This window comes from Brassica napus, chromosome A5, assembly GCF_020379485.1.
Source record: "Brassica napus cultivar Da-Ae chromosome A5, Da-Ae, whole genome shotgun sequence".
Taxonomy (NCBI): Eukaryota; Viridiplantae; Streptophyta; class Magnoliopsida; order Brassicales; family Brassicaceae; genus Brassica; species Brassica napus.
In genome coordinates, this window is record NC_063438.1 from 3872109 (window position 1) to 3894405 (window position 22297).

At 32.8% G+C, this 22297-nt stretch overlaps 4 protein-coding genes and 1 pseudogene across 4 annotated transcripts; 3 read left to right on the forward strand and 2 right to left on the reverse strand.

The window, feature by feature from the left end:
- Positions 1–3366: 3366 nt before the first annotated feature.
- Positions 3367–4401, forward strand: LOC106454650 (protein LURP-one-related 8). The gene is made up of 2 exons (XM_013896760.3): positions 3367–3698; positions 3854–4401. The coding sequence occupies exons 1-2, from the start codon at positions 3462–3464 to the stop codon at positions 4202–4204; spliced, it is 588 nt and encodes a 195-aa protein (XP_013752214.2). The 5' UTR covers positions 3367–3461; the 3' UTR covers positions 4205–4401.
- Positions 4402–9113: 4712 nt separating this feature from the next.
- LOC125609268 lies at positions 9114–10132 on the forward strand (annotated as a pseudogene).
- Positions 10133–14748: 4616 nt separating this feature from the next.
- LOC106450962 (KH domain-containing protein At2g38610) lies at positions 14749–17402 on the forward strand. Its single transcript, XM_013892795.3, has 7 exons — positions 14749–15020; positions 15132–15223; positions 15518–15675; positions 15760–15876; positions 15970–16086; positions 16172–16315; positions 16830–17402. The coding sequence occupies exons 1-7, from the start codon at positions 14932–14934 to the stop codon at positions 16980–16982; spliced, it is 870 nt and encodes a 289-aa protein (XP_013748249.1). The 5' UTR covers positions 14749–14931; the 3' UTR covers positions 16983–17402.
- On the reverse strand, positions 17034–19148 carry LOC106450963 (acid phosphatase 1). Its single transcript, XM_013892797.3, has 3 exons — positions 18206–19148; positions 17905–18117; positions 17034–17816 (listed from the first exon to the last, which is right to left on the reverse strand). Exons 1-3 carry the CDS (start codon positions 18547–18549, stop codon positions 17639–17641), a joined length of 735 nt encoding a protein of 244 aa, XP_013748251.2. The 5' UTR covers positions 18550–19148; the 3' UTR covers positions 17034–17638.
- An 884-nt stretch (positions 19149–20032) lies between these two features.
- Positions 20033–21884, reverse strand: LOC106450961 (transcription elongation factor TFIIS). Its single transcript, XM_013892794.3, has 2 exons — positions 21506–21884; positions 20033–21175 (listed from the first exon to the last, which is right to left on the reverse strand). The coding sequence occupies exons 1-2, from the start codon at positions 21668–21670 to the stop codon at positions 20321–20323; spliced, it is 1020 nt and encodes a 339-aa protein (XP_013748248.2). The 5' UTR covers positions 21671–21884; the 3' UTR covers positions 20033–20320.
- Positions 21885–22297: the final 413 nt, after the last annotated feature.

Consider the following 22297-nt stretch of genomic DNA (forward strand, 5'->3'; position numbering starts at 1 on the left):
TTAAAATGTTTCATTCACGTAATGCCCATTTGATGATATGATGTACGAGATAGGATGCAAAATGATCAATCATGTGATACAAAACAAAAGCTACTACTAAGAGTAAGATGAGGAATCAGATTTGGTTGGTTGTATTTACACTACTGCAGTGCATTAAAGAGAGAGCAAGAGAACATATTCTTCATGCAGTGAGTACATTGTTACCTCTCAAAGGTCGTAATCACTTTTTGTGTACACATGACGTAGAAACCGCATTCTTATTTGTTTATAGACAAACGATAGATAGCGAAAGTAATATAAAAACTGTAAGCGAGAGATGTCAACGTAAGTGGAACATTCAATTATATCAATGGACGTGCAAAAATATCTCAAGGAAAATAATACAAAATTTTTAATTAAATTGATTAGTGGAATTTTGTTGGGATGGTCTCTTTTATTTTCTCTTCCCACCGCTAATCGCTTCTCCTCCACAACTTTCTTCTTAAGCCTAATTATTTATAATGATGAGTGATGATATTATATGGTGGTCCTCCTTCCATCATATCATAATACGACCAAGTATTGGTCCAAAACTCGATTTCTTTATTTCATGTCCATGTTTGAACTTGTCTTTCCACTCGTCTTTATCTTCCACTAGATTATGTTTTTCCCTTGGCTCAAAATGTCCATGATAGCAGTTCAAAGCTTTGTTGGTTACAAATATATATTATCTGATATTGTAAATGTAACTGGTCTAGCCAATGTTTGGGACAAGAAGTTTGATCCACCAAGTTTTCTTTAAAATAAGACATGGATATATACAGGAATAACACATTTACATATTGATTACCAAAGAGAGCAGATATATTACTTTGGCCTTTGGGTTCAATATTAGAGCATACTGGCATAATACTGCAGAAATAGTTATAAATATAAAAAGATGAAGAATATTTCATAGATAAACTCCTGTTTTACATTTTAAAAAGATGCACTGGAAGTGACAATGGATTATGACCCCTTGGTTTTGGTTGGCATAGATTCTTTTCTTTCCTTCTTTTTTTGGAGACAATAATTTTTCTACTAATATTTTTTTTTTAAAGAAACTTTTCATGAACAATTGAACGCCAAAAATGACTAGAAAATAGAGATACACAAAACAGAGTGTTAATTAATTATAACTAGAATTTGACCCGCGCGGATGCGCGAGATTATTTATATTTATAATTTATGTTTTTAAATTAAAAATTATGATTTAATAAAATTTTATAAGTTTGGGTTCGTTTCCAGATTTTTTTTTTGTTTGGTTCCGGTTCGGATGTGGTATTTGGTTCAAGAAATATAGTAATCGTTCAGTTATTTTTGAATTTGAATATGGTTTGAATTTAGTTATTTTGGTTTTTGGTTTGGATCAAATAACAATGTTAGACATTTTATTTTTAGTTTAGTTATTTAAAAACTTAATTAAGTGAATAAATAGTGAACAACTTTCTTAAACTGTTTCGGGAAAGTTGGAATGTAATTAATATATTCTACATATAAAAATAGCAAAAACAGGAAATTGAATAAAATAAAAATATTCCTGAAAACGTTGAACTAAAAATCTGTTTAACAATACAAATCTTATTTATAATATGTTCAGTGTAGAAAATATTGTGGGTTGGGTATTTAAAGATGCTGTTGCCTGTTGGTATATGCCGTCTCTTCTACAAATCCCAAATAAATATTCCAAGGTCAGTAGTTCATTTAGTTTCGCAACAGCCATAGTCTAAAGCTATCTCTACAGCAAGATGACAAATTAAACATAAACTAAAAACTAATTGGCTATTTTTGAATTATTGGTACCGAGTTCTCACTGGATATATAGTAAGCACTAACCAATAACACATGGTTGTTGTTACCAGCTATAAATTATCATAAACTTTAAATTCATCTGAAGCCCATGTCTTTTATTTGATGTTGTGTTTAAACTTGAAAAAGAAAACTCAATCCTTGACAAAGAATAACGTAGAAGAGACACATAAGCTATTAAAGTACTAATCTAGAACGTTGGATGATGAGGAGCTAGAACCAGAAGTTGAAGGTCTCTCCGACTCATCCTACACCCACCACCAGCACGCACCACGTTTTCACGTGCCTAAAGCTTTTAAATTTCACGAAAATAAACCCATCAAGCCACCCAAAAGAACATATACAAACTTGACCAAGCACTAAAAATTTATAATGAACCATCAATGAAAACGTTACCAATCGATATTCCCACATCCAGATTAAAAACCCTACTTCCTGTTTAGATTGAAAATCTTAAGACTAAATCCATCTCGACTCGAGAATTGCTTTTGATTTTCACTGTTGATGACTTTTTCGTTCAAAGCTTTTAACGATGACATATGAACTTGTGTAGACTTTTAAGTTTAGTAATATGTTTAATCAAATAATTAGGTGAATGTGTATTAAACCTCCTCCTAACGGTGATAGATGAAAGTGAATTTAATAAAGTCTATATTTTTATATTTAGTCACAACATATTTAATAGGCCCAAAATTAAAAACATGTCATGGTAGAATTCAAATAAGACTCCATTTTAATAAAGTAGATATTAGACGGTAAGAGTCTTAGTTTAAACGTATTTCTATAATTTTCCTTAAATAAAATACTTAGTTTATCAATCTTTAAAATGGTAAATTTGCCAGAAAATATATAAGAATCGTGTTATATTTTAGAAATTTCTCTAAACCATCGACCATATATATCAACTAGAGACTAGAGTTCTCAATTGGATTATTTTTTTATAACATAGCTAGATTTAGCATTAGATTAATATTAAACACAAGACCATAAGCTATTTTGTAGGGCCAATATTGGTCGAATCAGTAATTAAAATACGAGGCTCCTGTATAATATTTGTTGAAGTTTAGGTGAACTTAAAAACAGTACTATAACATTTATTATAGAAAGGATTGAAAGGAATTCATTAGTTTACACTTATTCATAAAATAATGACATAAATTAAAAAGACTAGATATCGTATAGTAATAGACTGAAAAGGATATCTCTCTCTAGTGGAAAACAAGAAGATGAGACCATTCTTTTCATATGAACACCACATTCTCTCTCTCTCTCTCTCTCTCTCTCTCTCTCTCTCTCTCTCTCTCTCTCTCTCTCTCTATCTCTCTTCTCGAGATCCCTGAGCTCTCTCTCTCTCTCTCTCGAGAGAGAGAGAGCGAGGAGAGAGAGAGAGCTCTCTCTCTCTCTCCTCTCTCTCTCTCTTCTCTCTCTCTCTCTCTCTCTCTCTCTCTCTCTCTCTCTCTCTCTCTCTCTCTCTCTCTCTCTCTCTCTCTCTCTCTCTCTCTCTCTCTCCCTCTCTCTCTCTCTCTCTCTCTTTATACACTTGTATATATAAACAAGCAAACGACCTCTTCTCATTATCAAATATCAACTCATCTTCTCCAACAAAAATCATAAATACCCACAAAGAAAAGATAATGACAAAAGTTCATCCAAAATTCCAAAACACTTGCGAGAAGAGCTTGTGCGATAGTAAAGAAGCTGTCGTTTTAACGGTGTGGAAGAAGTCCCTTCTCTTCAACTGTGATGGCTTCACAGTTTACAACTCCAATGGAGAACTTGTCTTTAGGGTCGACAACTACATGAACTGTCCTAAAGATAACATCGTCCTTATGGACGCTTCCGGTCTACCCCTCCTCTCCATCCGCCGCAAGGTACTCCTCCTTTCTATCTCTATTTGGCTTTATATATATATATCTAAGATCCAAAGTCCTGAACCAAATTGGTCTTTTATGTTTGTTATTCAAAAGATAACCAAATCCTTATGAAACCAATCTTGATATTCATTTCTTATTAATTTATTGATCAGAAGTTGAGCCTTGGAGATTGCTGGATGGTATACGATGGAGAAACACAAAGAGATCCAATATTTACGGCAAAGAAAAACGTAAGTATAATGACAAACAAGAGGAGCTTGGTGTCAGTTAGCTCGAAGAAGACAGTACTATACGAGATAGAAGGATCATACAGCCAAAGAAGCTGCAAAATATTGGACGAGAGGAGGAACAAGAAGAAAACGGCGGAGATCAAGAAGAAAGAGGCAATGGTTGGAGGAGTTGCCTTTGGCAAAGATGTGTTCAAACTTATAGTTGAACCGGAGATGGAGCCTCGTGTGGCCATGGCATTGACCATCATCCTCGACCAAATATATAGATATTGATTTTCTACATTTTCATGCTTTGTACGTGTATACTAGTTCTCTTTTTGTCATGTAATTTATGATGTGTGTTTTGTTACTGGTGGAGGCAGACTGGATATCTAAATTTTTGAAGATATTCAGTCCACTTCACTTCATCCGAATCATAATCTTTATGATTTGTATTTGTCCGGTTATCATTTAAATACTTGGTGTCTGGATATCTGATAAAATATATAGTATTTCCTCTGTTAAAATAAAAAAAATAAAGAAGACATTAAAAAATTAAAATGTAATGAAAACAATAACATTTTGTTTATTTTAATTTTAATAATTAAATAATAAATCTAGTAAAAAAAGATTCTGAAATATTTTATAGATAAAAATAATTATATAATTTGTATACATAAATATTATATATATATGTATATATATATATATATATATATATATTTACATATCAGGCTGAGAAAATCAATAGTCTATTTTTTTAACATTTATGATCTAATTTATTTTAAAAGAATGTTGCATATTATATTTGATTTAATACGTAAATTATGGACATTTTGATTTTTAGATTTAATTAATGAAACATATTGGATCATATCTTATACTATTATTTGAGAAGTGAATTCGTTGCTTGTCATTTTTCCATAATAATAGGTCTATTCAACAGTTTTTATAAACATTTTATTATATATTTAAATAATAAACAGTTTTGGAAATATGATAATTACAATATATCATCTATACAAATATTTGATATTATCTTATTTATTATTATATATACAAATTTCTTAGGTGAGTCAATGATTTTAATAGATAATTTTAATAATATTTATAATTTGTATTAAATAATAAACAGTTTAAGAAAAATATGATAATTATCATTTACACAAATATTTGATATATTATCTTATTAATATTATATAAGAAGATTTTTTTTCTTATATGATGAAAGGATTTTATTTGTATTTTTGGTATCAAAAAGGTTATATATTTTTGGATTTTGTTAATATAAGCTCATCAATAGCTTTATTATTTTAATTTATTAGTGTTTAGTTTAAAAAATATATTTTTAACAATTGTAAATTTGCTAATATGTGTTACCACCAACTGGTTGCCACAAACTCATGTTTATGTTCAATCGATAGAAAAACAGTACTCGATTACATGACCTATGCAAAAAAACAAATTTGTAAATAAAAAGATGAATATTTTAAAATGTAAGAGATCTTCTAAACATTTTCAAAATATTGATAGATATATTTACTTATTTTAAATCATATTTTTTAATAGATAATTATTATATATATATATATACTAATGTTGCTCTTTGGAAATAATATTTTCTATTATAAAAGTTAAAGCTAAGATAATTTTTATAATAAAATATTAATTAAACAAAAAATATTTATATAAAAAGATTTTCTAAAATAGTTTTAATAGTGAGTTAAAAATTTCGATTCAATAATAAGCATATATATATTGATGAATTTGTTTGTCAGATATAAATATTTGATGTTTGATTTAAACTTTTAGAACATTTGAATTAATAAAATATAAACTAATAAATATTTTAAGATGGCTATATTTATCCTTCCCTAATTTTGTATGTTACACGGGAACGACGGAGACAACTCTGTTTTTCAGTTTTTAAATTTCTGCGTAGATACTACATAAATGCGACACTCAATTATTGATTTAATTTTGAAGGACGGTTAACAGAGAGGCGGCTGATCAGCCGGATATGTTAATAATTGTCGGTTATGACTTATGAGAAAAAGATGGGTGGGGGAGGGGGAATAACAAATTATTACGAAACTAATCTTGAATTTCAGTGCTGTATTCGATATCAGACAAAAATGTCCAGGAAATTAAGATCAGGTGACTTTCTACATGTTTCCTGTTTGCAGATGTTGAAGTGAGTTGCGTTGAAGTGTTCTGTGTGCGTTGACTAGATAGGAAGACTTGTTAAATGTCGAGCGAGCTATGTGTTACCTCTACGGCTCTACCTCGTGCATGGTTTGTTTACCTGATCAGTCCATCTAGGGGATAATTTTATGATTTTCAAGAGATTAGAAAGTTATTTCCGTGGACAATTCAGTGAGAAGCTTCTATTTAATTGGAGAGAACGCGAATCTCTAAATACTTGACGTGAGTAGTATACATTCTTAACTAAAACCGCATTTATATTTGTGTGTTTATGATGTTAGCGTGGCAGTTACTGGGCTGTGCATGTGCTGTCAGTGAATGAACAGAATCCAACTATTTAAGGCCCAAATTTGGAATTATATATGAACTTTTAACTATTAATTTAGGGGGCTTTCTTTCTCTCATCTGAAATATTAATTCAAGTACATGGCTAAAACCAGAACGATAGTAACTTTTAGGGCCCGTTTCTGTATTTCTTCTTTCCAAGAATAAAATTTTAAGTTTATATTTTGGTTAGGGTCTTTCTTTTTATAGACCTGCACCGGGTCTGGCCAATGGATGAACTCGGCCTAGACTTCAAACCAGATTCTATCACATACTCGAGGTTTCTTCTTTTCATTATAATTTAGGTTCGTATTCCACATCGTTTAGCTTTGATTTCTCAATTCTCACTCTCACTGGATGCATGGAGAGAGACTAACTTTAATTTGGACGTCCCAGTACGCAGTAGGCATCATAACTTTTCTATAACTTGTTGATCTATGTTCTTGTATATATTTAAGTTTCATCTACATTTTTTGAGAATTAGTTATATCATTTTTAGTTCCAGTAGGCATCATAGCACATGCAAACTCTTGTGGTCTTTATTTAAAAAATTAGTTATGGGAGAACTACGTTGCAATTCCATGCATCAATGCTCACCAGAAGCCAATGGATACGCAGCCACCAGATTCGACAACCTGGCTACTAACACAGTTCATATAACTCGATAAAGCGATGTATTCAAATGATTATCAAGATCTCTATACGATATACTTCTCTCTTTATATAAACGATATTCCTTCTATCTTAAAGGTTATATGAAACTTTTACACTTTTTTCTTATACTAAAGCATATTCTTTAGCAGTACTGCAAGCTTAATAAAAACCTTAGAAGAGCTTCCATATACCTCTTGATGTTTAGTAAACTTTCTTATAAGACTCAGACATAACGTCATACTCACTCTTCAACACTAGTCCAAGAGTTTAGGTGGCTAATTTAAAAGATATGGTCGGAAATGATTCGATTTCATATTTCTTTGACTTAGTCTCTGTTGGGGGATTTTTTGCCAACTTAACTTTATAAAGTTCTCTAAGAACATCACATCAATGTCCATGGAATTCAATGTTCGTTTGGTTTTTTCTTTGCCATTTTCATGATTAAAAAATTCTTTATATCCAACTTGGAAATCCAAAAACTAATTTTACGTTCTGTAACTCTAATTTTACATTATTTCATATAAATATTACGTTGGCTTAATTATTAATAAAGTAATAATGCACATATAATATATTCACAAATATAAATAAATCTATTAAAATTTATATAAAAATATATGTTCAACTTAATATTAGTGGTCTATGGTAACATAAATGGGTTGATTTCTTGGACCACAGATTTAAATCCTTTTAATATAAAATACCATAAAAAATAAATCTAATTTGAATATTGAATCAATTATAAACCGAAAACATGGAACTCCTATAATCCCTATAAAGGAAATGTATTACATAAAATGTAATTTTATTAGTATGAGATCAAAACTAGTAATTAGAATTCATCACCCTCATATTGTTTAACACATTTTCTTAGGGAAAATGGCTAAAATTACAATATATACTTCTGCTGAAACTGTTCAATTAATACTCCATTTGTCACATGCATTGTTGAATTTACTTAAGTAGCTAGCAAACAAAGATGCCAGTAACAACAAACTATTTATATTTTCCAAAGTTATGACCAATTAACTCGACCGTTACAGTTCGCAAATGCCATTCACTTGGTTTACAAACGTGTTGATGTCGTATATCTACTATTTATTAATACAAACATGTCTATAAAATCTTCCTTTTAACAATGTCCAAATAAAATTCAGCTTGTTAGAATAAGTTTGATTTTCTATGAATCACATATGCACATACAAATATGCGCAGCATAATATTATTTTCTATAATTTCGGCAGGGTTGTAGCTTTACAAAATATTACAGGAATGGAATTTGAGAGAAAGTAGAAGAAATGAATATATATAATTTATATAAAATTCAGTAATAACTATGAATTTTATGACAGTTAATTATCAACTTTTAACATGAAACGTTTTGACCATGAAATCCACAGCAGTCAAAAGAAAGGATAACTTAGCATGATTGACTACATTATATAACTTAAAAATTTGCCATAAAAAGATGTAAGATGGAAGAATCTTTCAACATATATAGAGACTAGGACCAACAATCTCAATGATTTATATCAGCAGTTATTGTTAATCTAATCATAAAAGCAAAAGTATAATAATAATACGTATAAGAGACAGCTCTTGTGAGCGATAGCATGATCGACACGTGTCAACTTTTAGCGGCGCTAAAAAAAATATACGATCTACGTAGTCACGCATACAGACCAGAGTTCCACCGTTGTCTTTTTAATCATTTACTTTTATTGTTGAAAATATTCACTTTAATCTTTTTAACCTTTGTAACAGAGAGATCCACGCTGTCACCCTAAACCTTTTTTTGTCTAATTTATTTTCCCAAAAAAGAGAGAGATATCGAGAGAGAGCTGAGCTCGAAGAGCTATCTAGGCATATATCGAGAGATCTCTCTAGAGAGAGCGATCTCCTCTAGCTCTCTCCTCCTCTCTCTCTCTCTCTCTCTCTCTCTCTCTCTCTCTCTCTCTCTCTCGCTCTCTCTCTCTCTCTCTCTCTCTCTCTCTCTCTCTCTCCCTCTCTCTCTCTCTCTCTCTCTTTATACACTTGTATATATAAACAAGCAAACGACTCTTCTCATTAAAAATATCAACTCATCTTCTCCAACAAAAATCATAAATAAATACCCACAAAGAAAAGATAATGACAAAAGTTCATCCAAAATTCCAAAACACTTGCGAGAAGAGCTTGTGCGATAGTAAAGAAGCTGTCGTTTTTAACGGTGTGGAAGAAGTCCCTTCTCTTCAACTGTGATGGCTTCACAGTTTACAACTCCATGGAGAACTTGTCTTTAGGGTCGACAACTACATGAACTGTCCTAAAGATAACATCGTCCTTATGGACGCTTTCCGGTCTACCCCTCCTCTCCATCCGCCGCAAGGGTACTCCTCCTTTCTATATCTATTTGGCTTTATATATATATATCTAAGATCCAAAGTCCTGAACCAAATTGGTCTTTTATGTTTGTTATTCAAAAGATAACCAAATCCTTATGAAACCAATCTTGATATTCATTTCTTATTAATTTATTGATCAGAAGTTGAGCCTTGGAGATTGCTGGATGGTATACGATGGAGAAACACAAAGAGATCCAATATTTACGGCAAAGAAAAACGTAAGTATAATGACAAACAAGAGGAGCTTGGTGTCAGTTAGCTCGAAGAAGACAGTACTATACGAGATAGAAGGATCATACAGCCAAAGAAGCTGCAAAATATTGGACGAGAGGAGAGGAACAAGAAGAAAACGGCGGAGATCAAGAAGAAGAAGAAAGAGGCAATGGTTGGAGGAGTTGCCTTTGGCAAAGATGTGTTCAAACTTATAGTTGAACCGGAGATGGAGCCTCGTGTGGCCATGGCATTGACCATCATCCTCGACCAAATATTAGATATTGATTTCTACATTTTCATGCTTTGTACGTGTATACTAGTTCTCTTTTTGTCATGTAATTTATGTGTGTTTTGTTACTGGTGGAGGCAGACTGGATATCTAAATTTTTGAAGATATTCAGTCCACTTCACTTCATCCGAATCATAATCTTTATGATTTGTATTTGTCCGGTTATCATTTAAATACTTGGTTTGTCGATATCTGATAAAATATATAGTATTCCTCTGTTAAAATAAAAAAAATAAAGAAGACATTAAAAAATTAAAATGTAATGAAAACAATAACATTTTGTTTATTTTAATTTTAATAATTAAATAATAAATCTAGTAAAAAAAGATTCTGAAATATTTTATAGATAAAAATAATTATATAATTTGTATACATAAATATTATATATATATGTATATATATATATATATATATATATATATTTACATATCAGGCTGAGAAAATCAATAGTCTATTTTTTTAACATTTATGATCTAATTTATTTTAAAAGAATGTTGCATATTATATTTGATTTAATACGTAAATTATGGACATTTTGATTTCTTAGATTTAATTAAATGAAACATATTGGATCATATCTATACTATTATTTGAGAAGTGAATTCGTTGCTTTGTCATTTTTTCCATAATAATAGGTCTATTCAACAGTTTTTATAAACATTTTATTATATATTTAAATAATAAACAGTTTTGGAAATATGATAATTACAATATATCATCTATACAAATATTTGATATTATCTTATTTATTATTATATATACAAATTTCTTAGGTGAGTCAATGATTTTAATAGATAATTTTAATAATATTTATAATTTGTATTAAATAATAAACAGTTTCAAGAAAAATATGATAAATTATCATTTACACAAAATTTGATATATCTCTTATTAATATTATATAAGAAGATTTTTTTTCTTAATGATGAAAGGATTTATTGTATTTTTGGTATCAAAAAGGTTATATATTTTTGGATTTTGTTAATATAAGCTCATCAATAGCTTTATTATTTTAATTTATTAGTGTTTAGTTTAAAAAATATATTTTTTAACAATTGTAAATTTTGCTAATATGTGTTACCACCAACTGGTTGCCACAAAAACTCATGTTTATGTTCAATCGATAGAAAAACAGTACTCGATTACATGACCTATGCAAAAAACAAATTTGTAAATAAAAAGATGAATATTTTAAAATGTAAGAGATCTTCTAAACATTTTCAAAATATTGATAGATATATTTACTTATTTTAAATCATATTTTTTTAATAAGATAATTATTATATATATATATATATACTAATGTTGCTCTTTGGAAATAATATTTTCTATTATAAAAGTTAAAGCTTAAGATAATTTTTATAATAAAATATTAATTAAACAAAAATATTTATATAAAAAGATTTTCTAAAATAGTTTTAATATGTGAGTTAAAAATTTCGATTCAATAATAAGCATATATATATTGATGAATTTTGTTTGTCAGATATAAATATTTGATGTTTGATTTAAACTTTTTAGAACATTTGAATTAATAAAATATAAACTAATAAATATTTTTAAGATGGCTATATTTATCCTTCCCTAATTCTTGTATGTTACACGGGAACGACGGAGACAACTCTGTTTTTTCAGTTTTTAAATTTCTGCGTAGATACTACATAAAATGCCGACACTCAATTATTGATTTAATTTTGAAGGACGGTTAACAGAAGGAGGCGGCTGATCAGCCGGATATGTTAATAATTGTCGGTTATGACTTATGAGAAAAAGATGGGTGGGGGAATAACACAATTATTACGAAACTAATCTTGAATTTCAGTGCTGTATTCGATATCAGACAAAAATGTCCAGGAAATTAAGATCAGGTGACTTTTCTACATGTTTCCTGTTTGCAGATGTTGAAGTGAGTTGCGTTGAAGTGTTCTGTGTGCGTTGACTAGATAGGAAGACTTGTTAAATGTCGAGCGAGCTATGTGTTACCTCTACGGCTCTACCTCGTGCATGTGTTTGTTTACCTGCATCAGTCCATCTAGGGGATAATTTTATTGATTTTCAAGAGATTAGAAAGTTATTTCCGTGGAACAATTCAGTGAGAAGCTTCTATTTAATTGGAGAGAACGCGAATCTCTAAATACTTGACGTGAGTAGTATACATTCTTAACTAAAACCGCATTATATATTTGTGTGTTTATGATGTTAGCGTGGCAGTTACTGGGCTGTGCATGTGCTGTCAGTGAATTTGAACAGAATCCAACTATTTAAGGCCCAAATTTGGAATTATATATGAACTTTTAACTATTAATTTAGGGGGCTTTCTTTCTCTCATCTGAAATATTAATTCAAGTACATGGCTAAAACCAGAACCGATAGTAACTTTTAGGGCCCGTTTCTGTATTTCTTCCTTTCCAAGAATAAAATTTTAAGTTTATATTTTGGTTAGGGTCTTTTCTATAGACCTGCACCGGGTCTGGCCAATGGATGAACTCGGCCTAGACTTCAAACCAGATTCTATCACATACTCGAGGTTTTCTTCTTTTCACTTATAATTTAGGTTCGTATTTCCACATCGTTTAGCTTTGATTTCTCAATTCTCACTCTCACTGGATGCATGGAGAGAGACTAACTTTTAATTTGGACGTCCCAGTACGCAGTAGGCATCATAACTTTTCTATAACTTGTTGATCTATGTTCTTGTATATTATTTAAGTTTCATCTACATTTTTTTGAGAATTTAGTTATATCATTTTTAGTTCCAGTAGGCATCATAGCACATGCAAACTCATTGTGGTCTTTATTTAAAAAATTAGTTATGGGAGAACTACGTTGCAATTTCCATGGCATCAATGCTCACCAGAAGCCAATGGATACGCAGCCACCAGATTCGACAACCTGGCTACTAACACAGTTCATATAACTCGATAAAGCGATGTATTCAAATGATTATCAAGATCTCTATACGATATACCTTCTCTCTTTATATAAACGATATACCTTCTATCTTAAAGGTTATATGAAACTTTTTACACTTTTTTTTTCTTATACTAAAGCATATTCTTTTAGCAGTACTGCAAGCTTAATAAAACCTTAGAAGAGCTTCCATATACCTCTTGATGTTTAGTAAACTTTCTTATAAGACTCAGACATAACGTCATACTCACTCTTCAACACTAGTCCAAGAGTTTAGGTGGCTAATTTAAAAGATATGGTCGGAAATGATTCGATTTCATATTTCTTTGACTTAGTCTCTGTTGGGGGATTTTTTGCCAACTTAACTTTATAAAGTTCTCTAAGAACATCACATCAATGTCCATGGAATTCAATGTTCGTTTGGTTTTTTCTTTGCCATTTTCATGATTAAAAAATTCTTTATATCCAACTTGGAAATCCAAAACTAATTTTACGTTCTGTAACTCTAATTTTACATTATTTCATATAAATATTACGTTGGCTTAATTATTAATAAAGTAATAATGCACATATAATATATTCACAAATATAAATAAATCTATTAAAATTTATATAAAAATATATGTTCAACTTAATATTAGTGGTCTACTGGTAACATAAATGGGTTGATTTCTTTGGACCACAGATTTAAATCTCTTTTAATATAAAATACCATTAAAAAATAAATCTAATTTTGAATATTGAATCAATTATAAACCGAAAACATGGAACTCCTATAATCCCTATAAAGGAAATGTATTACATAAAATGTAATTTTATTAGTATGAGATCAAACTAGTAATTAGAATTCATCACCCTCATATTGTTTAACACATTTTCTTAGGGAAAATGGCTAAAATTACAATATACTTTCTGCTGAAACTGTTCAATTTAATACTCCATTTGTCACATGCATTGTTGAATTTACTTAAGTAGCTAGCAAACAAAGATGCCAGTAACAACAACTATTTATATTTTTCCAAAGTTATGACAATTAACTCGACCGTTACAGTTCGCAAATGCCATTCACTTGGTTTACAAACGTGTTGATGTCGTATATCTACTATTTATTAATACAAACATGTCTATAAAATCTTCCTTTTTAACAATGTCCAAATAAAATTCAGCTTGTTAGAATAAGTTTGATTTTCTATGAATCACATATGCACATACAAATATGCGCAGCATAAATATTATTTTCTATAATTTCGGCAGGGCTTGTAGCTTTACAAAATATTACAGGAATGGAATTTGAGAGAAAGTAGAAGAAATGAATTATATATAATTTATATAAAATTCAGTAATAACTATGAATTTTTATGACAGTTTAATTATCAACTTTAACATGAAACGTTTTTGACCATGAAATCCACAGCAGTCAAAAGAAAGGATAACTTAGCATGATTGACTACATTATATAACTTAAAAAATTTGCCATAAAAAGATGTAAGATGGAAGACTCTTTCAACATATATAGAGACTAGGACCAACCAATCTCAATGATTTATATCAGCAGTTATTGTTAATCTAATCATAAAAGCAAAAGTATAATAATAATACGTATAAGAGACAGCTCTTGTGAGCGATAGCATGATCGACACGTGTCAACTTTTAGCGGCGCTAAAAAAAATATACGATCTACGTAGTCACGCATACAGACCAGAGTTCCACCGTTGTCTTTTTAATCATTTACTTTTATTGTTGAAAATATCACTTTAATCTTTTTCAACCTTTGTAACAGAGAGATCCACGCTGTCACCTAAACCTTTTTTTGTCTAATTTTATTTTTCCCAAAAATAATAAAGAGAAATTTCAGAGAGAGAAAAAAAGGAAAAATAAAAATAAATAAAAAAAGTCAGGCGTCTTTCTGCAGAATTCACATTTGGTCTCTCTCTCTCTCTCTCTCTCTCTCTCTCTCTCTCTCTCTCTCTCTCTCTCTCTCTCTCTCTCTGTATTGTATACGCTTCTAGAGGGAAGAGGAAGAAGAAGAAGAAGAAAGACTCATGTCTGGTCTATACAACAACAACTCTTCTTACTTCTCTCCTGCTAGAGCTGCTTCTCCTCAGATCAGAAGCACTCCTGAGATCGACAGGTATATATGCTCTCTCTCCTCTGATCTCTTCCTCTCGAAAAGAACACTCCTTTTGTTTGGTTTCTTATAGCAATAAAAACCGATCTGATTGTTCCTTCTTTGCTCGAACAGCTCTCAGTACTTGACGGAGCTTCTCGCAGAACATCAAAAGCTCACACCTTTTATGCAAGTCTTGCCCATATGCAGCCGCCTTTTGAATCAAGGTTTCTCCTTTTCTTGATTTTGATTCGGATCTAAACTGTATATTCCACCTCTTCTCTTTCCTTTTTTTTATTACAACACTTTCCCACTCCAATTTTCTTACATAATATTCAAATCAGTTAATCCAATCAAGACAGTGAGATTAAGTTGTTTGGGTCTGTGAAGTCAAATCAGTTAATCTAATCAGTGGTCTTACTGATATGTCTTAACATTACTTATTTTAGTACAAGCTTTAGTGTCTTTCAGTTGCCTTGTTGTTGTGGTTGCTTCATTTGAAAGGCTTACTTGATGTGCAGAGATGTTCAGGGTATCTGGAATGATGCCTCCTAACCAAGGATTCGGCGATTTTGATAGACTCAGACACAGAAGTCCCAGTCCTATGGCTTCTTCTAATCTTATGTCTAATGTCTCTAACACCGGTTTAGGTGGTTGGAACGGTGGTCTCTCTCAGGAGGTATTATTATCATCTAATCCATTGTTTAAACTCTGTATGTACCTATGTTGTCTAAGATGTGTTTGCACTGTGTGCTTCTTACAGAGACTTAGTGGAACACCTGGGATGACAATGGATTGGCAAGGTGCACCTGGAAGCCCCAGCTCATACACTGTGAAAAGGATACTGCGTCTGGAGATTCCAGTAGATAGCTATCCTAATGTGAGTAAACTCATTCCGCTTCCTCATCATTTTACTCCATAAGCTTTTTTTTTTAATCACTCTTTTCTGTTTTTTACTTGCTATTTTTATTAGTTCAATTTTGTTGGAAGGCTTCTTGGTCCTAGAGGCAACTCATTAAAACGTGTTGAAGCTACAACCGGTTGCCGTGTGTTCATTAGAGGGAAAGGTTCAATCAAGGATCCAGAAAAGGTGAGATGTCCATGAAATATTTTTAACAAACATGTCATATGCTTCAGATGAGTATCTTATGGATTTGATGATTAAAAAATGATAGGAAGATAAGCTAAGGGGAAGACCAGGCTATGAACATCTAAATGAGCAGCTTCACATCTTGATAGAAGCAGATCTTCCAGCTAGTATTGTGGAGATTCGTCTGAGACAAGCTCAAGAAATCATAGAAGAGTTACTTAAGCCTGTGGTAAGTACACATTCCCCACTACTTTCTTAACTCTTTGGAATTTTCCAGTGTTCTAAAAATCGGTCTAGTCGGCAAATGGGGTCTGAAGAAACAATTTAATCTGATTTTTTTTTAAGTCGGTGTTGGCGTCCCTGTTTAACTCTATAAAACGCCTAACCACCGCCTAGCGATTTTTTTGAACATTGGTATAATCAGTACAATGACAATTAAGATAGTAGCCACGTTTTTTATTTTATGTTCTTCCTTTGGTTGGTTAGCCTCATTGAGATCCTCTAGACTTATTGCATGTAGGGCCACTTGTTTCTTGTCACAACGTTTATATTTCAGTACCCACTCTTTGGTAGTTTGCGGTTGATATTCAACTATGCAGACATGTGTGACCACAAACACTAGTCAAAGCTTCTTTATTTTTTTGTCTTTGATCTCTTATAACATTGTTATCAACCGCAGTCATAATATGGATTACATTTTTGACATAACGTTTTGTGTATTTTTGTGTGGTTTAATAATGAAGGATGAGTCTCAAGATTTCATAAAGAGGCAGCAGCTGAGGGAGCTAGCGTTGCTAAACTCAAACAACCTGAGGGAAGAGAGTCCAGGACCAAGCGGCGGTGGAAGCGTTTCGCCTTTCAATTCAAGTGGTAAACGCCCCAAAACAGGATGCTAAGGAGCGTTTTGTTGTTTCAGTCAAAGGAGCGTTTTGTTGTTTCAAGGGGCGTTTTAAATGGTACATGTCTGCATACACAAACACTCATGTGTGTATACTTGGTTCTGGCCCAGTACTTGCTGCAGTGGTGGTGGTCAAGTTAAGGCCTCCCTGGTCTCTCTCCGGTGAGCGACCCTGTGGCTTTCCTTTTCTTTTCCTTTTATTTATTTTTTGTTTTATTCGTCTTTATAAGACGATATCAGAGATTCATTACAGATTATTTAAAAAAAAAAAGATTCAGAAAAAGAGATAAGAAAAAATGTTGAGATATATAATGTGTATGTAGGGAAAAAATGTGGCTGGGGAAAAGGGAGTGTATTGAAATTCTTATTGTAAAAACAAAAACAGAAAAAAAAAACAAATTTATTGGATTGATTCTTATGGTTTGATTTTGAAAACTTTTATGTAAAACTTAGCTTATTTTTTATTTATATTAGACATTATTTCCATATTAATCTGTCCACTAAATTCTTTTTTTTTTGGCTAAGTCTATATCATATAACCTTTGAAATGTGATTAGTATAATATGACAAGTTGTGACATACCCTTGTGTATATACTGTCATGTTATACATGTAATTGATGGGTTGAAATTTGAAAATGATAATATTAAAATATTTATGGAACGAAGTACATAGGGTTAGGAATCTTGAAGGTGCGATTCCCTGAATATTCTCCTTGTATGTCACTCCACTGGTCGCCTACATTGCCCCATATCCTGTAACCTTCTTCCATCATCTGCTTTCTGATTGTTGTTTTGTAAGTTGCTGCGCTTTGTTTTTTATTCTCTGCTGTCCTGCAAGTAGAGAATCATTTGTCCACATCGTGAGAGGCTTTATCTTCGAAAAAAAGATACTACTAAATAAGTAAACCTTCATTTTTACCTCATAATCAATCTTTCATAACCAGTGAAGCCTTGATTATGCAAATTTTCAACTGTTGCTTGGCGAAGGGTCTCTTCATCTCTGCCGGTTACTAGGAAAACTTTGAATCCTATTTCTATCAGATCATTGAAGAGTTCGAGAACAGGTTGTATAGCTGGAGATTCTCCTTTCATTGCCCATGTTCTAAATCCTGTTGGATCATAAGGGTCGCATCTACATGTTAACAAAAAGAGCATAACATAACATTAGTCACATTTTTCTAAACTTTTTGTATTCAATCAAGAAAAAAACAAGTGTATACCCGTATCTCTTGAGCCGATAGTAGTCGACGTTTGAGAAGCAAGTATCATCAACATCCAAGATCCATGCATCCATGCCATCACCAGGAAGGACTATATCATTGAGATAAACCCTAACTTGTTCCACAATCAACTCAACGTCTCTGTCATATTGACCAGCGAGCATATATGCCTCAACGTAACGCATACATTGTAGAGGTACGGTGCGCCACGCACGTACGTTGTTGGTTTCTATTGCTAGTCTCCAGCTTAAGCAATAGCTAGCTGGATTGTTTCCATCCATCGGTATCCATGGACTTGCGCTTGTTGCCACTACGGAGATTGTTAGAAAAATGAGAAGCAACATCACTCTCTTATGTATCTTTATCGCTCTTGATTATTCTGCTTTCACTTGTGAAGAATGAGGATAACAAAACTAGAGGTCTTTTGTTTGACACAAGAGGAGAAAGGTTGAGAAAGAGAGTTTGGTTATACTGTGATAAGTGGTGAAACAAGAAGACTAATAAGAGGAGAAAGGAAGCTTGAAGTGGATCAGCTTTACTAGTATTGTAGTTGTGAGAAGAAATGTTAGTTAAAGAGTGGTATTTAAAGAGCTTGGTTTGGTATAAGATACTGGTTTCATCCACTAAGTCTCCACTTTTTTTTTCTTAAGACCAACTTATGAGGTTTGCACAAGGAAAATATTATTAACAAATGGAAAATGGGGTCAAAACTAGCAAGCGCACAAATCACTAAGGCACATCCTATATATGAGCCACTATTTATATTCCAACACTTTCACATATATATACCATGCATATCATCCTCTTCTATATGTATACTAAATAATACATCATTGGCATTTTTACTAAGTGGCATGACATCTTTTAGTTAATATATAGTATATCACTAGGTGGAGGAGCTCACTAGCCGTTACATACATAAGTAAGATAAACCTACTTAAAGCACTTTCCATGCATGGTCAAAGTTGTAGGTTTTTCTTAGCACACTGAGACTATATTAACTTGAAGGATACATTGTGAGATTCATAGGTGAAACACAACCTTATGTACAAGAAGATAACCTAGGGGGTGTAGGGTTTCATTTGAGGTTTTCTTGATATATGGTCAATTTATGTAAAAAAATAAAATAAATTGTATTGTTTCTTAGAGCTAGGGCCTATGGAGCGTCTTACAGGTTATCAAGAAATTAATAAGGAGTGGACACACATTTGTCAAACCAACAAAAAAAATGAACCGACCAAATAAGACTACATAATGGATTTGGATGCTGACAAGGATTAGATTGTTATTAACTTTTGTCAACGTAAAAGTGGATGACACGTTAGTAGTAGTGTAATGGAAAATGTAAAGGACAGCAAGTAATGGAGTTAACACTACTACTAGATTGATAAGTTCGTTAAGAGTTGTTAGCCTATGAGTTCATCTCATTAATTAACGCTCCTTCTCATGTATGGTTTAAGTTATTATACACTTGATTGCCACTCGTAACACCTTTTTCATCTAATCCATTTACATTTCTTTAACTGGTTGGGAGATGCTCTCCCATTTGAAACGATAAAACGTCATCAAAACACCACTTATCTGCCGGTCCCAAGGTCAAGAGTATTGTTTTTTTTTCCTAACGAAGAGCATAACATTCACTTTGATCTTGAAGAGCTTAAAAGTCCATCTGATAGAAGACGGCAAAGGAGAGGCAACAATAGGTCAAGACGAATGGTACATGTTTCGCTAGAAGCCATGCATCCAATGGTATACCATTCTCTTTACTTTACATCTTCAGCCATGTCCTAGATAAGAAGAGTTCACAATGACTATAATGGAAATCAATACAAGAAATAAACTTCAAAACTTCGATAAAATGTGCAAGAAAGTAAGTTTGACATGTTTGGAATAAAAGAAGCAAAAGAAAAACCTAAATTATAGACTCCTCTACTAAAACTAACTCCAAGACACTGAACTGTGATATCCTTACACAAACATCATAGCCAGAACATTCTAAGAATGTGTCGGCAAATGGACATAGAAGCTCTTGATAAATCAACCAGAGAGCCTATATGTCTTAAACAAAGTCTCATGCAATGTAAAAAAAAGAACACACACATTTATCTCCTCACCTCAACAGAACTTCCAGTGGTTGTCACAGTTAACACACGTAACATAAGTCGTCATCGGCTCATCAGCACTCCTCGTCTGCATCTGATAGTAAGTGCATTTACGCTGACCACACCTCCCACACTTGAACTGATCAGTACTCGCTTTCGGCGCCTGGCCACGCTCACAATCAAACAGAAACTTCTCCTTGATCTGATTAGTCTCCTGTTTCCTCTTGTCGCTTGCCATCTCTTCACCAGACAATGTAATAAGTTTCTCCGGCGACACCTCCCCTGTGAGAACCCTCCTCCTCAGATCCGGATTGTTACTGTCCCTCAGGTTGAACATTATAGACCTGTACTTCACCTTCTGAGCTCCCGTTGACCGTCCCAGCTTCTCAAACATGTGAGACTCCACCGAGACAGCGACGCGGATTGGATCACATCCGACAACTCTCGCTCTATCGTAGTCATCTGATTCGTCATGGACCTTGGACATTGCGTCCACAAGCAGCTCACGGATCTTGTCACGCACAGGGTCGTTGCATTTCACCATCGAAGTCAGCTTTGGTGCACCATTAAGTGGTGCCTTAGCTGGAGCTTTCGTACTAGATTGATTCTCCTTTGAGGCCCCAGCATTGACTTTGTTGTCTGGTTCCTTCCTCTCTTCTACCTTGATGCTCTTAGCTGAATCACCTCTCTGAAGCTTCTGCACTTTCACAGGAGCAGGGTTTGGTGTCTTGTCAACATCCTTCCTGTCTAGCTTAGACTTGGACGTCTCTTCAATGACAAGTTTCTTCCATGTCTCAAGAAGATCAGTAGCTACGGTTTTTATTTCTTCAATAGGATGTTTTGAAAGAGACCTTAGCTTCTTCCCTACCTGGAAGCAATAACATGCTATTAGAGTGATTTTTAAATCTCTAACATTGTTTGAGCATAATGAGATTAGAATTAAAGATAAATCAGTTTTAATTTCCTGTGATTTTGAACCTCTCTAATATTGTTTGAGCATAATCACAATAAGCTTCATAAAGTTTTAATCTTTTCAATTTTTTTGAAAAGTTTCAGATGAGATTAATGAACCCTAACACAAGTCAATGCTATGAGATTAAGGCAAGCAACAGATTCAGAGAACCCTCTGATTCAAACAGCGTATTAGGCAAAAAAGATCGAGACTTTGTAGATTAAAGAGATGAAATTTGAAAAGAACCTGAGTCGCGACGAGCATGTCGTATGTGATGGGAAACTTCTTGAGCTGTTTTAGGGCGTCGAGAGATCGAGAAACCTCCGGACCTGAGGAGGTAACGCCGTCGATCGCCGCCGCATCGGCTGCCTTCTTCGCCGCCTCGAACAATTCAACCAATTCGCTTTCCATCGTCCTTCGAATCGTTAACTTATTCGCAAAATCAAGATAGATTCAAGCCGAATCAGAAGCAATAAACCCACAAAAAATTGCTGCGATTGAAGAATAAGAAGAATGAGATTTGTTCGGCGGAACTTGGTTCTTGTCGGGACGGAGAAGATAGAGATTACGTAGTGAAACAGTGTTTTTATTTGGCGATCTAACGGTTTCAGTTACAACTTTAGGGAATCAACGGTTTAGATCACGTGACTTGGTCTATGGATGTTACTAGATTCACGCTTCCGCTCGAGGTTACTACATCAAGTATGGGCTATATAAGGCCCTTATTGGGCCAGAGTCGTTTTATAGTAACAAAAACAAAACTTTCCTTTTTTCTATTTGTACTAAATAAACATGACAATATTCAATTATTTCATTGTCTCCCTACTGGAATCACTTGGAAAATATGACAATATCCTCTTTTCTTTTCTAGAATCCACACATATTAATCCTGTTTAATGTTATCTAGATTTAACATAGATAACATTTAATCATTGATCCAATAACCTTTAAAATGGATTTTTCCAGAGTGTGTGTGTGTCGACAAGACTCGAGAGTCACCGTAAATCTAGGCATATTTCACGTTGAAGTAAGGAAAGA

Excerpts from the sequence above, each read along its gene's own strand:
- LOC106454650 (XM_013896760.3), top strand. The coding sequence starts at position 3,462 with ATGACAAAAGTTCATCCAAAATTCCAAAACACTTGCGAGAAGAGCTTG. Across the intron at positions 3,699-3,853 it reads TCCTCTCCATCCGCCGCAAG|AAGTTGAGCCTTGGAGATTG; the intron begins GTACTCCTCCTT and ends TTTATTGATCAG.
- LOC106450962 (XM_013892795.3), top strand. The coding sequence starts at position 14,932 with ATGTCTGGTCTATACAACAACAACTCTTCTTACTTCTCTCCTGCTAGA. Across the intron at positions 15,676-15,759 it reads ACGGTGGTCTCTCTCAGGAG|AGACTTAGTGGAACACCTGG; the intron begins GTATTATTATCA and ends TGCTTCTTACAG. Across the intron at positions 16,087-16,171 it reads CAATCAAGGATCCAGAAAAG|GAAGATAAGCTAAGGGGAAG; the intron begins GTGAGATGTCCA and ends AAAAAATGATAG.
- LOC106450961 (XM_013892794.3), bottom strand. The coding sequence starts at position 21,670 with ATGGAAAGCGAATTGGTTGAATTGTTCGAGGCGGCGAAGAAGGCAGCC. Across the intron at positions 21,176-21,505 it reads ACATGCTCGTCGCGACTCAG|GTAGGGAAGAAGCTAAGGTC; the intron begins GTTCTTTTCAAA and ends TATTGCTTCCAG.
- LOC106450963 (XM_013892797.3), bottom strand. The coding sequence starts at position 18,549 with ATGTTGCTTCTCATTTTTCTAACAATCTCCGTAGTGGCAACAAGCGCA. Across the intron at positions 18,118-18,205 it reads TATCGGCTCAAGAGATACGG|ATGCGACCCTTATGATCCAA; the intron begins GTATACACTTGT and ends GTTAACATGTAG. Across the intron at positions 17,817-17,904 it reads TATGAAAGATTGATTATGAG|GACAGCAGAGAATAAAAAAC; the intron begins GTAAAAATGAAG and ends CTCTACTTGCAG.